Source organism: Myotis davidii, unplaced genomic scaffold, assembly GCF_000327345.1.
Source record: "Myotis davidii unplaced genomic scaffold, ASM32734v1 scaffold37, whole genome shotgun sequence".
Lineage (NCBI taxonomy): Eukaryota > Metazoa > Chordata > Mammalia > Chiroptera > Vespertilionidae > Myotis > Myotis davidii.
This window is the reverse complement of record NW_006289395.1, coordinates 121367-133505: the sequence shown is the minus strand read 5'-3', so window position 1 is coordinate 133505 and position 12139 is coordinate 121367. Positions and strand designations below refer to the sequence as shown.

The 12139-nt window shown below is 58.5% G+C and overlaps 2 protein-coding genes across 2 annotated transcripts; one reads left to right on the top strand and one right to left on the bottom strand.

The window, feature by feature from the left end:
• The first annotated feature begins 151 nt into the window (after positions 1-151).
• On the top strand, positions 152-5394 carry YBX2 (Y-box binding protein 2). The gene is made up of 10 exons (XM_015562521.1): positions 152-172; positions 352-355; positions 389-506; positions 1856-1889; positions 2715-2804; positions 3356-3640; positions 3816-3919; positions 4289-4466; positions 4832-4915; positions 5023-5394. The coding sequence occupies exons 1-9, from the start codon at positions 152-154 to the stop codon at positions 4880-4882; spliced, it is 885 nt and encodes a 294-aa protein (XP_015418007.1). The 3' UTR covers positions 4883-4915; positions 5023-5394.
• Positions 5395-5819: 425 nt separating this feature from the next.
• On the bottom strand, positions 5820-11574 carry SLC2A4 (solute carrier family 2 (facilitated glucose transporter), member 4). The gene is made up of 11 exons (XM_006761627.2): positions 11304-11574; positions 9905-10021; positions 9617-9789; positions 9404-9528; positions 9172-9287; positions 8917-9079; positions 8644-8831; positions 8374-8478; positions 8174-8275; positions 7457-7660; positions 5820-6912 (listed from the first exon to the last, which is right to left on the bottom strand). Exons 1-11 carry the CDS (start codon positions 11334-11336, stop codon positions 6709-6711), a joined length of 1530 nt encoding a protein of 509 aa, XP_006761690.1. The 5' UTR covers positions 11337-11574; the 3' UTR covers positions 5820-6708.
• Between the last annotated feature and the right edge of the window lie 565 nt (positions 11575-12139).

Here is a 12139-nt window from a genome sequence, read left to right as displayed (position 1 = left end):
GCCCTGCCGTGCCTTCTGGGCGGGGGTGGGGGGGGCGTGGTGAGGAGGTCCAGCGAGGGCCTCGGGTGGAGAAGGAACCGCAGGGTCTGGCCACGCCCCGGGCGGAAGGCTTGGCCTAGCAGCCCTGGCTGGCGCGGGTTAGTCCCACGCAATGGCTAAGCCCGGGAAGCAGGTGCACTAGGGACTCTGACGTTAAGACTTGGTGCAGCAGGTGAGTGCACGAGTCTAGGTGCAAGGCCTGGACTGGAGGCCTCGAGGAGCGAGGAGCCGGTCTTAGTGTGGAGGGTGTGGAAAGCCCGCGCCTCCCTGTAGGGGCACTTCCAACTGAAGCTAAGTTAACTGAGGCCGTAGGAAGGTAGGTTAGGCTTTGGGGTGTCTCCAAACTGAGTCCGACTCCATCTCTTCCCCCACCTACTGTCCCTACGGCACCTCTGCCTGGCAGCAATCCAAGTCCTGGGCACTGTCAAGTGGTTCAACGTCCGAAATGGTTACGGATTCATCAACAGGTATCCGAGGAGCCTAGGGAGGGGGAGGGAGGGGCGTCTTCCCGGCTGGCCCGGGGGAGTGGACACCTCCCCGACCTCATCTCCGCCCCTGCCTGCCGAAGCACATGGTTGCAATGTCCAGCTGACGTTGATTGAAAGCCTTTAATCCTAACACAAATGTGGGCGAGATGAAGCTCCTCGTCTTCAAGGGCAGCGGAGGGTTAATGATCTAGGAAGTTGGCAAACCTGCTCCGACCCTCCCAGCTTGTCTGTCTCACCTCCTGGCTTAGTTTGCCTCACCTTTGGGGCAGAATGTACCTGCTGTCTGTGCCCCGGGGCGCTGGGCCGCACTCACTTTCCTGTTTCGGGCAGCACACATAGCACTCTCATAACTCATCTTCCTTACTGGGTTGTTGGTTCATTTGAAACCCCCACCTGATGGGACTGAGGCTGGTGGGGGTTGGGGAAGGAGCCAGCCCAGCCACAGGCTGCTGCTTTTCTTCTCTTTGGCGGCCTCACTCCCCCTCACCACCCCCAACCCCACCCCCATGCACTGGGAGAGGCCCTAGTGGCAGATTCTGAGCAAAGCCAGGTCTCCCCCTGTCGGCCCTTCCCCAGCCTGGGCACCCTGCCCAGCCCAGCCCTCTGGGGAGGCCCTAGTTCCCTCTTAGCAGGCTGACCTTTGTGCAGATCCAAGTGCTTTACAGCTAGAATATTTGTTCTAGGGGAGGGCCCTTCTCTAATTCTGAAAACTGAGGACTCCTGGGAGATTTGAAGGAACATCTCTCCCCTCCCCGCATTGGGGTGCTAGGATAAACTGGGGTAATAGGCAAGCCGTAATAGAGAATGGCCGAATATTATCTACTCTCTCACCCTTGGTCCCTTGGTGTGTTGAAAAGGGGCCTGACCTTGGGGTTCACCTCCTGGTTGAGGCTGAGAATGAAGTTTGGGGCTGTTGAGAGCAAGTTCTTGACACATTGTCCCCACCTCAGACTTGTTCTGCACCTCTCCTCCTGCCTGTTCTCTGACTGTAGAAGGAGGGAGACAGGAGTGGAATTTTCCAACCACGATGGAGGGTGGGGATGAGGGGGTGTTGACAGGGGCAGTTATACCCAGCCCTACCAGGTTCTAAGCGGTAGAGGGTGGAGTGCTCAGCTCCTGCAAAGTGAATTTCCTTTCCTCCTCCACCCTTTCTTCATGAAGCCCAGGTTTTCCACCGAGAGATAGGTATACTTCTCCTTATACCTGCTTCTGGGGCCCTGCCTACCACCAGTCAGCCACGGAAGGCTAGGGGGTGGGCAGCTAGGGCGCCCCCGGGGGAGGTGAGCACCTCCCCAAAGCCACCCCCTAACAGCCATCCTGTCCTGCAGGAATGACACCAAGGAAGATGTCTTTGTTCACCAGGTAAGAGCTAGGCTGGCTTTCTGAGGGAAGGAACCGGCCCTCTCTTGAAAGGCTGTTGTCATAATCCTGAGCAGCACAGATCATGCTTCTGCAGCTTTCACCTCACAACAGCATGCCTACCAGGAAATGGTTTCCCTCCCCATCTGCATCAGGTGCCCACATTAACTGCCATTGGTCCCACTTGTGTTGGGCTGTCCGTCAGAGCCTGGCATGCACAGTACCTACTGTGACCTGTTAGCACCACAGGAATGAATCACAGGCGATGTCCGGAGGGAAAGGACACAGGCTAGTGGTTCTCAAAGTGCGGTCCCTGCACCAGCAGCATCACCTGACATCCAAATTCCCAGGCCCCACCCCAGACCTACTGAATCAGACCTGGGGGAGAGGCGGCAATCTTTTAACGAGCGCGCCAGGTGATTCTGATGCCCGCCACAGTTTGAGAACCACTGCTTTGGTGGAAAGAGCTCTCAGTGGGATCGAGGTAAGAAGCACAGTACATTTTCCCCACTTTGCAACTTAAGACTGTCTCTGCTTTTTGTTTGGATTCTTTTTGTTTTGAGTTCATGTTTCTTGCCTCCCTTTTTTAAGTCCCTGAGGGGTAAAGGAGGAGGGAGTGTGTCCTAGGGATGGTGGTAACTGCACAATTGTTCTGGAGGCTCCTAGTGTATGGCTCTTCCCCTACTAAACTCTGACTGCCTTCTCCTTGCTCCACCCTCCAGCCCCAGCCCACAAGTAAAATGCTGAAAGGAGCACAAGCGGGTGGTGGGCCCAGCAGGGGTGAGAGGGACTAGCCCTCACCTTTCTCACGGCCTTTCCCCTAACCAGACAGCGATTAAAAGAAACAACCCCAGGAAGTTCCTGCGCAGCGTTGGAGACGGGGAGACTGTGGAGTTTGATGTCGTGGAAGGAGAGAAGGTTTGGGGGCCGTGGCGGGAGACCGAGTGGGAGGCGGCCTGGATGTCATCCCAGGCGCTGCCCCCCTTCCTCTGGCGCGTTAGCCCAGACTGTGTCCTCACGCAGACTGTCATCTTTAACACTTTGGCTGCTTTGAGAGACATCCTAAAGAACATGTCCCTCTTATCACTCAGTATTTCAGATCTGGGTTTCTTTGTACTTCAAGCATTTCTATGTTCACACGGGGCCCTTTGCAGGCTCTCAGAGGCAGTCAGCTCTCTAGTAAGACGGACAGTCGCCAGGCCTTTCCACCCACACCCCTCGCCCTCCCGGCTTAAAATCAAGAGGGTTCAGTAGCAGCTATTCCAAAAGGACAAGTTGCAGAGGTGGCCCCTCCTAGAAGGGTCCAAACATGCCACTGCCCCCCTGAGGGAGGGTGGGCAGAAGTTAGAGGGGCTGAAGAAAGCTGGAGAGGGGATTTAGCTGGAAGCAGGGGGAGACAAATGATTCAAGCCATTTTGGGAATGTTGTGCATTTGTTGTTGGAGCAAGTTCTCCTCACCTCTTTTCCAGGGTGCAGAAGCTGCTAACGTCACTGGGCCTGGGGGGGTGCCAGTGAAGGGTAGCCGCTATGCCCCCAATCGACGTAGGTTCCGCCGATTTATCCCCCGGCCTCGCCCGGCTGCCCCACCACCCATGGTGGCAGAGGCTCCATCGGGTGGGACAGAACCGTGCATCGAAGGGGAACGAGCTGAGGACTCTGGGCAGAGGCCCAGGCGCCGGCGCCCACCGCCCTTCTTCTACCGACGGCGCTTTGTGCGAGGCCCAAGGCCCCCCAACCAGCAGCAGCCTATAGAGGTGAGGGGAACTCGGGATGTGGAACCAGCTTCCCAAGTCCTAGGAAAGGAGCGGAAGTTGGTGAAGAGAGAGCCAGAGTCCCCAGAGGATGGAACCAGGGCTGGGAAGAGCTGTGGACACCTGGCTCGCAGGCAGCTGCTTTACCCCGCTCACCAGGGCGCCTCTGTGTTCCCAGGGCACTGATGGGGTAGACCCTAAAGAGACAGCCCCATTGGAGGGGGACCAACAGCAGGGAGATGAGCGGGTTCCCCCACCCAGATTCCGGCCCAGATACCGAAGGTAAGACTCACTTTCCAAGGTCCTATCTTATCCTTCACTGTCCGGTATCGGATGGGGGTGGTGGGTGTAGGCGTATAGGAAGGGTCGGGAGGATGGGAAGGGGAAGAGCAAAGTTCTCAGACAAGCCTGAAGCTGGTGGTTTGGGGTGGGGGTTAGGGCGGGGGTGGGGTTGCCGGGACTGGGTAGCGAGAGATTAATGCATAGGTGTCATGGGGAAGCAACTCCTAGGGCTAAAAAAGCTGGCTCCTGGGGTGGAGATGGGGATGGGAAGCTGGCTGGCCCACCTCTCCTGGGGGAGTCCGGAGAGGGAAGGAGGCAGTCTGCACTGGGCCCCTCCATGCCCTTTAGGGCCCCCACTTTTCTCTCCAGGCCTTTCCGCCCCCGGCCACCCCAGCAGCCTACCACAGAAGGTGGGGATGGCAAGACCAAGCCCAGCCAAGGTCCCACTGATGGTTCCCGGCCTGAGCCCCAGCGCCCACGAAACCGCCCCTACTTCCAGCGGCGACGGCAGCAGCCCCCTGGACCCAGGCAGCCCACAGCCCAGGAGGTGAGGACCTTGGGCTGCCTTTCTTTCCCTTCCCCTTCCCATGTCACTCTCTCCTCCTGTTCCCCCATCTCCTGGCCCTGCCCCCACCCCACCCCACCCCACCCCTTCCATTCAGCCTGACACCAGAGCCAGCACTGCTCTGGTGTCACCCCACCCACAGGGAAACCCTAGCAGAGGCAGTCCAGCCCGTGTCAGCCCCTGCAGATTCCCCTTTCAGCTCTGCTTGGTGCCGCAGCACCAGCTATGGATGTGAATTCGAGGAGGAATGGGAAGGGGTTATAGGAATGGGAAGAGAAAAGATGGGAGAAGATCGAAGTTGGGGGGCCCTAACGAACAAGGTCTCAACTGACCACCCCTCTCTCTAGACCTCAGCCCCCATCAACAGTGGGGACCCCACCACCACCATCCTGGAGTGATTCCAACTCAAGGACACCCAGAACTACCATCTGGTGAGTGGCTGCGCTCGGAGAGGGCCCAGGGTGGGGAGCCAAGAGGGCGGGGACTGGGTCCTGAGAAGTTACTAGTCATGACTTGCCCGTTTCTTTTTCTCTCTCAGGTATCTGCCAGGTTTTCCAACTGACCTGCACCCTACCCAGCACCCCTCCCCCTTTCCCATAGTCATGACATCAAAACACTGGCTTTCCCCCTTTTCCATGAGACTCAGGAGGGCCAAAGCAACAGCTTTTTGCTTTTTTTTCTCTCTCCCCTACCAAGGGCTGAAGGAAGGGATCCATCCTTTTTGTTCAGAGGCATCAACTCCCTCCCCTAAATCAGGCTGAGAAGGAACCAGCCAGCTCTTACCTCCTCCTGGTTGTTTTTCTTTCCCACCCCAGTTTATTTTTTGTTTCCCCTCGACCCCCTACCTCTAAAGCCATTTTATGAACTGTCATGTGCCACCTGAGCCTCCAGTAAAAACAAAAACAGGCTTTCTTGTTGTCTTGGTCTCTGCCTCTCTTCTGTTTGGAGAATTGCTGGTAACTTGCGGGTGAAGGTGGCGAAGAGGTTGTGGGGCAGTGGGCAGGGCCTGGTCATGAATCATTGGAGCTCTGAACAAGCACTTTCATACCTGTGAGAGTCACTTTTCCCATCTGTAAAATGGGGATAATATTTCCCTTGCAGAATAAGTGTTTTGTAAAGTGCTGAGAGCGCAGTCTGACGCTTCCAGCTACAACTTATTAATTTACTATTAATTAAAGCAATGACTAGAAATATAAGTGGGGGCATGAGTGACAGCATCCAGCGGATTCTTCAGCTGGGAGCTAAGGAATGGGGCGGGATAGAGAGGAAGAGGGGAAGGGGAAGTTGTGGTCCAGCCCTGTCTGAGCCCATCCTCGAGTGCCTGCACAACAGGACGCTTGTCTCATACAGTGACTTTATACACGTATCTATATATTTACATTTAATACAACAGACTTTTGGTTTCTTCTCCCTGTCCCTTTTTCAAGCATATACACAAATATCCGAGGATTCCTCCCAGCCTAATGTTACAGGCAGCCTTTCAAATGTCTCTTTCGCTTAGTTGGTCAAAAGCCTTTGGGTTCAACACCTTCCAGAATGGGAGAGGAAGAAAGAGCTGGGCCTCTGGGGGCAGAGCCCTGCGTTTAGAGGCGAGAGCTTGCTATCTCTTCCTCTCACATATGGGCAGGTGTTCCCTCTCACCCTGGAAGGTGGAGCAAGAGGACTGAGCCTTCAGTGAGAGCAGTGAGGTTAGACCTTGGGAGGGTGCATCCTTCGCCTTGGAGGGGTCAAGACGGAGCCCTCTTCACCCAGAGTCTATGTGACAAGAATTCAGAGAGAGTGCCAGAGAGTGGGAGGAGTCCAAGGTGGTAGGAAACTGGATTTCCCTTGTCCACTCCTGCTCTGTACTTCGGTTCACTTCCCCTAAAGTCAGTCCTAGAGCCTCTCCTCCAATCCCTCCTCTCTAGCAGAGGTGCAAAAGTATTCTGGAGCTGAGGCGGGTTGGGGTGAACTATGGAGGAAGGAGGAGAGGGACAAGGGGGGAGAATGGCCTACCCTGGTGGCCACAGCCTAACCACAACACATAAATAATCCAAGAAAGTCACACGAGGGAAATGAGGGGGTCTCGGACCACCCCTCCCTCCAGCTTCCCAATTCCACCAGGCAGCAGGGGCTTCCCCCACCCTGGGAGTGCTGGGGACGAGAGGGTTAAAGTGCCACCGAGGAAAGGAGGGGGTCTCTGGGGACACAGAGAGGACTGGCTCTCCCACCCCTGCCTGGTCCCTCAATCATTCTCATCTGGCCCTAAGTACTCAAGTTCCGTGCTGGGCTTCACCTCCTGCTCTAAAAGAGAGGGTGTCCGATGGAAGGCAGCTGAGATCTGGTCAAACGTCCGGCCTCGGGTTTCAGGCACTTTTAAGAAGGTGAAGATGAAGAAGCCGAGCAGGAGGGCCGCAAATAGAAGGAAGACGTAAGGACCCATAGCATCCTGGGACAGGCAGAGAAAGAGGTGTTGACAGGAGGGGAGGGGAGGGGAGGGGAGGGGCAGTCTCAGGCAAGCTAGGAACTAAAGTCTCTCCTAGGGAGCAGGGATACTGCAGGTAGCAGGTGGCTCCTTTGCAGGGTAATGGAAATAGCCAGGAATGAGAATTTAGTGAAAAAAGGATCCTCTGAACCCCAACTCTCCTATAGTTTTTCACCCTCTTACCATCCTGAGTTACTGTACTGAGAGTGGATTCCCAGACATTCACAGTATGAATAATGAAGTTTATAATTTTATTCCTAGTCTAAATAAGTTATGCCACTAGTTGGTTTTGAAGACACCTCTATTGCTATGCAATCTAGTTCAGCTCCCTTCTTTCCTTTGATGCAGATGGGGCAGGTGTCTTCAGGGTCCACCAAAGTGATCTTCAAGACCAGTAGTCTGCGAGCGGAGGGAGTGCCTGACTGGGAAGTGAATGGGCTGAGAGTCCCTGCCCCCCCCTCCCCCCCTTGGCCTACGGTGGGAGATTGGATGGGAGTGGGCCACCTACCGCAACATACTGGAAGCCCATGCCAATGAGGAAGTTGCACGTCCAGTTGGAGAAACCAGCCAAAGCCATGGCTGCTGGGCGAGGGCCCTGGCTGAAGAGCTCGGCCACAATGAACCAGGGGATGGGGCCAGGGCCAATCTCAAAGAATGCCACAAAGCCGAAGATGGCCACGATGGAGACATAGCTCATGGCTGGAACGCGCTCCTGGGGACCAGGCAGGGAGGGTGGGAATTCAGGTCAGGTCTTTCTGGATCTTCCTTTGCCCTCAACCCAGAGAACTAAAATCAACCCCTCCCAGCAGCTCGTGGGGGACAGGGGTCTGCCACCCTAGGTTAAAGCAGACCCCCGAGCACCTCCAAACACTGACATTCAGCTGGTTTCCCTCGGCCAATTCAAGGCCAAGGGAATGGTATGGACTCTCAGCTATTAAGCTGATCAATTCCCCTTGGTTCTAAAGCTGGGTCCTTAGGAATTACTGTTCCCACGGCCGGACAGGGCTCTCCCTCCTGGCTGCCAGAACTGTGCTACAGCTCCCTCCCAGAGTGGGAGGAAGTGCAACCTGGGCCTCTAGGGAGCACAGACCATGATCCCAGCACACAGGCCGGATCCAGGATCAAAAGCACATGTGTTGAGGAGTGGCCCTGGCTGGACACAGCCTCTTGGAGCAGTCCCCGTGGGTTTGGGCCTCTGGTCCCCTTCCTACTCCCCAGGCCTCACCAGCAGAAGCAGAGCCACAGTCATCAAGATGGCACAGCCACACATTCCTGCCAGGCCTAGAAGATGGAGAGTCCGGCGCCCAGCCCGCTCCACCAAGAGCACCTGCAGGGAGAGTCAGGGCCTTCAGGACGGGAAGTGGATGGAGACAACCAAGGGGTGCGAAGCCAATGGTGGTGGCCACCCCAGAGGCCCACAGTTACCGAGATCAAGGTGAAGACTGTGTTGACCACTCCAGCTCCTATGGTGGCGTATGCTGGTTGCCCTACCCCCGCCGTCTCAAAAATGCTGGTTGAATAGTAGAAAACCTAGATGTGGGGGAGGAAAAACGGGATGGGAGGGATGTTCCTTCCTTCCCTGCAGCCCACCAGCCTGGACTGACCCCGAGTTTTAAGGAAGGGGGCTTGTTCCCTCTCCCCTCCTCTCCGGCTGCTCCCTGACCCTGCCCTTCCTGGAGGCTGCTGCATACATACGGCATTGATGCCGGAAAGCTGCTGGCTCAGCTGCAGCACGATTGCAATGATTAGGGGCTGCCGGTGGGTTCGGCTGCCCAGGAGCTGCAGCAGGGACAGGGGCTGCTCGCGCTCCAGCTTCCGCTTCTCCTCCTTCAGCTCAGCCAGTGCTCCAGACACATCGGCCCAGCCTGTCAGGCGCTTCAGACCTGGAGGCGAGGAGGGTCAGGACTGAGAGGACAGGGAGAGGCTCAGGGGCGGGAACAGGCACTAGCAAGTGGGGTGGGGGCTCACTCCTTTTGGCGGGCCCCTCCAGGTTCCGGATGATGTAGAGGTAGCGGGGGCTTTCTGGGCAGAAGGGCAGCAGGACCAGCTGCAGAAGGGCAGGCAGCACTGTGATGCCCAGGAGTAGTGGCCACAGTGTGGCCGTGCCCAGCATGGACTCCAAGCCCAGCACCTGTGGGAGAAGGATGACAGATCATTCAGCCTGTGCCCCAGAGCCCCTCCCCAGACCTCTCCCCACCCCCATGTGAGGGCAGGCCCAATCACCTGGGCAATCAGAATGCCAATGACGATAGCCAGTTGGTTGAGTGTCCCCAAGGCGCCCCGCAGGTGAGTGGGAGCGATCTCCCCCACATACATGGGCACCAACCCCGATGTGAGCCCTGGGCAGAGTGAAGAGGAGAGGGCTGAGGCAGCTGGCTGTCCACTCCTTCCCACCAAACCCGGGGATAGTAAAGGAGAGCAGGGCACTGGGCAGGGCCATGGTGCCCTTGGGTACCTGAGTAGGCACCAATGAGGAACCGTCCAAGGATGAGCATCTCATAGGAGGCAGCAGCGTTGGCCAGGCCCATGAGGGCGCCCCCCAGCACTGCCAGGGCGTTGTTGACCAGCATTGCCCTCTTCCTGGCAGGCAGAGAGTGGGCTGTGAGAGTTAGGGTGCCTGTACAACAGCCCCCTTCCTGTTCCCTACCCTTGTCCTTTAGCCCCGTACCTTCCCAGCCACTGAGAGATGACGCCAAGGAGAAAGGAGGAGACCATGCCGCCCACAGAAAAGATGGCCACGGAGAGAGCCCAGAGGGTGGTGAGGGTGCTTGGGGGGATGGAGCCAGGTCCCCCAGGCCCCTGCCTCCCCAGCCATGTCTCATTGTAGCTCTGTTCAATCACCTGGGGAGACAGCAGAGGAGTGAGTTCCTGCAGACCCTTCCCTCTCTGCTCATCCCTGCGGTCCCCTGCCTTCCTTGTTTGGGCACCCCGGCTCTGCCGGCCGCCGGAGCCTCACCTTCTGTGGGGCATTGATGACCCCAATGTTGTAGCCAAACTGCAAGGAGCCAAGCACAGCAGAGAACACGGCGAGGACCAGGGTCCCGGTGACGCGCTGCTGCGGAGGTTCTCCTTCCTGGGCAGGCAGAGTGGAGAGGAGGCATGTCACGGAAACATGGTTTCGTTCCTTCTTCAGGGGCCTGGGCCCGCGCCCAGCCAGAGCCTATGCTACTGGGTTCCATCCAGCACGCTGGGTGAGGGAAACTGGGCCATATTAGGACTTGCGGGAAGACCTCAGCATTAACAGGAGCAGGAAGAACCCCACAGGAACCAGGGCGTGCAGGAGACACTGGGTGTGTGCGTCCAGCCAGCAGAGCAATGTTTGAGGACCGAGGTCTCACCACTCCTGTGACCTTGGGACAGGTTTGGCCTTGAGAGACCTGAGCTCAGGTTGGTGTGACCTTGGACAAGTCACTTCCCCCCTGAACATAGCTTTCCTCTGGGGGAGGAGGTAAGGGGGCTGGGCTGTGGCTTGCTTTGCCTACAATGAATGTGGGAAAATCAAAACAAAATGTTAACGGCATCCTGGACGGCGCCCGTTTTATAAACGGACATTTATAAATGTGCATTTCCATCGGCCCCTCCGTCCTCTTCCCTCCCCGCTGGGGGTTCTCTCGGCGGCTCGGGGGAGGCCCCCAACAGGCTCCAGAAGAGTGATTCCAGAAAGGACATCGCGGTCACTGCTCCCTGCCCATGGCCCTGGTGGTGGCCTTCTCTACGTTCGCCCGCCCCCCTCCCCCTAAGCCCCGTCGAAGGGCAGGGGGCCATGCTGAGCTTTTGCGTGGAAGAGCCGTGCCCAGGGGATGGGGCGGGAAAGTGGCGCGAGGGGCGGTGGCGGTCGCTCACTGGCGGCACAGACTGTCTCCGAGCAGAAACCTGAGCTGGGGGGTGGGGGGGTGCCCCTCCTCTCTGCCCCTCCGCCAACCCCGGGGCCCAGGGAAAGTTCAGCGTTCTGGAGAACCACCAGGAGTGGGGGCGGGGGCCAGCACGGGGCCTCGGGCCCCGAAACGCTTCCGAGGAGCCGGGACGAAGCTCCTGGAATTCAAGGCCCGCCCGGATCTGCTTTCTCAAGCTGGATCGAGGGCAGAGTGTCCCCGATTCTGGCGCAATTCGCCGAGCGCTGGAGAAGGGGGCAGCCCTGGTCTCACACAGTCCGGCGTGGCCCGTGGCCTGTGGCCCGTGGCCCTGAACAGCCCCCCAAGCCCCCTCAGCTCCGGGAGGGACTGGAATCCGACCGTCACGGGTTGTCCCGTCCGGAATATAAATAGCCAGGCTGCCACCCCCACCCCTGCGCCTGCGCGGGGACCCCCCCTCCGCCGACCCCGGCGGCGACCCCACCACTCCGTGCCGAACCCTACTTCCGAGCCGATCTGTTGGAAGCCCGACGGCATCTTGTCTTAGGAGCTGGAGGCAGGCAAAGGAGCTGTAGTTAACGAGACGGAGGCGACTGGGGGTCTTCGGCCCAGCCTGGCGGGCGGAGGGTGCGGGGGCGACGGGGGTCCCGGGTGAAGTGCGGAGGGGTGCCCAGCGGGACCCACCGCCGCAAGCCAGGGAGCTCGAGAGCCGCCGGGCTCCGGGGATCTGGCAGGACCGGGCTCGAGGGAAAAGACCCGAGGAGCGCCGCCACCTCGCCAAGGGCCACGCCCTTCACGGCACCCATTGGCCAGGGTCCCGCACACCCCGGGAGGCCACGCCCCCTAAACGAAGGGTTTAAGGAGCTTGGCACCTGCTAGCGGATTGTCAGCCAGGCCACACCCCACAGCGTGCCGGAAGGACACGCCCCTCGGATTCCCTCCAGCTTGGAGGAGGCCCCGCCCCTTCGCGTGAAGACTCCTCCCACCAGCCGAGGTCTGGGGGCTGGAGAGGCGACTGGAAAGTCTGGCGCCACAAGTTGGGACCGCGGGTTCGAGTGGAGGGAATGGGCCAGGTATCCTCGCCCGGGAGGGCACGTGGGCGGCCGGAGAGCGTGCGAGCCCGCGCGCGGTGCCTGAGAAGCGATGGCCCAAAGTAACCCACAGCGATTATTTTTAGCTCCCACGTTGGGAGAAGCCAAATGTCAAGTCCCGGGTGTCCCGGCTTGTCCTGGGCTGGGGAGGGCAGGGAGATGGAGCCTTAAAGGGTCCGCGACATGTTTCCCACGCGGGGGTGGCCATGGAGGACAGGGAATTCGGTTCCTAGCGTGTCGGGGGGTCCT

Coding starts and splice junctions, on each gene's coding strand:
- YBX2 (XM_015562521.1), top strand. CDS start 152: ATGGCTAAGCCCGGGAAGCAG. Junction 1,890..2,714: donor AAGATGTCTTTGTTCACCAG/GTAAGAGCTAGG, acceptor TCCCCTAACCAG/ACAGCGATTAAAAGAAACAA. Junction 4,467..4,831: donor GGCAGCCCACAGCCCAGGAG/GTGAGGACCTTG, acceptor CCCTCTCTCTAG/ACCTCAGCCCCCATCAACAG.
- SLC2A4 (XM_006761627.2), bottom strand. CDS start 11,336: ATGCCGTCGGGCTTCCAACAGATCGGCTCGGAA. Junction 9,288..9,403: donor CCTCATTGGTGCCTACTCAG/GTACCCAAGGGC, acceptor CACTCTGCCCAG/GGCTCACATCGGGGTTGGTG. Junction 9,080..9,171: donor TTGGCATTCTGATTGCCCAG/GTGATTGGGCCT, acceptor CTTCTCCCACAG/GTGCTGGGCTTGGAGTCCAT.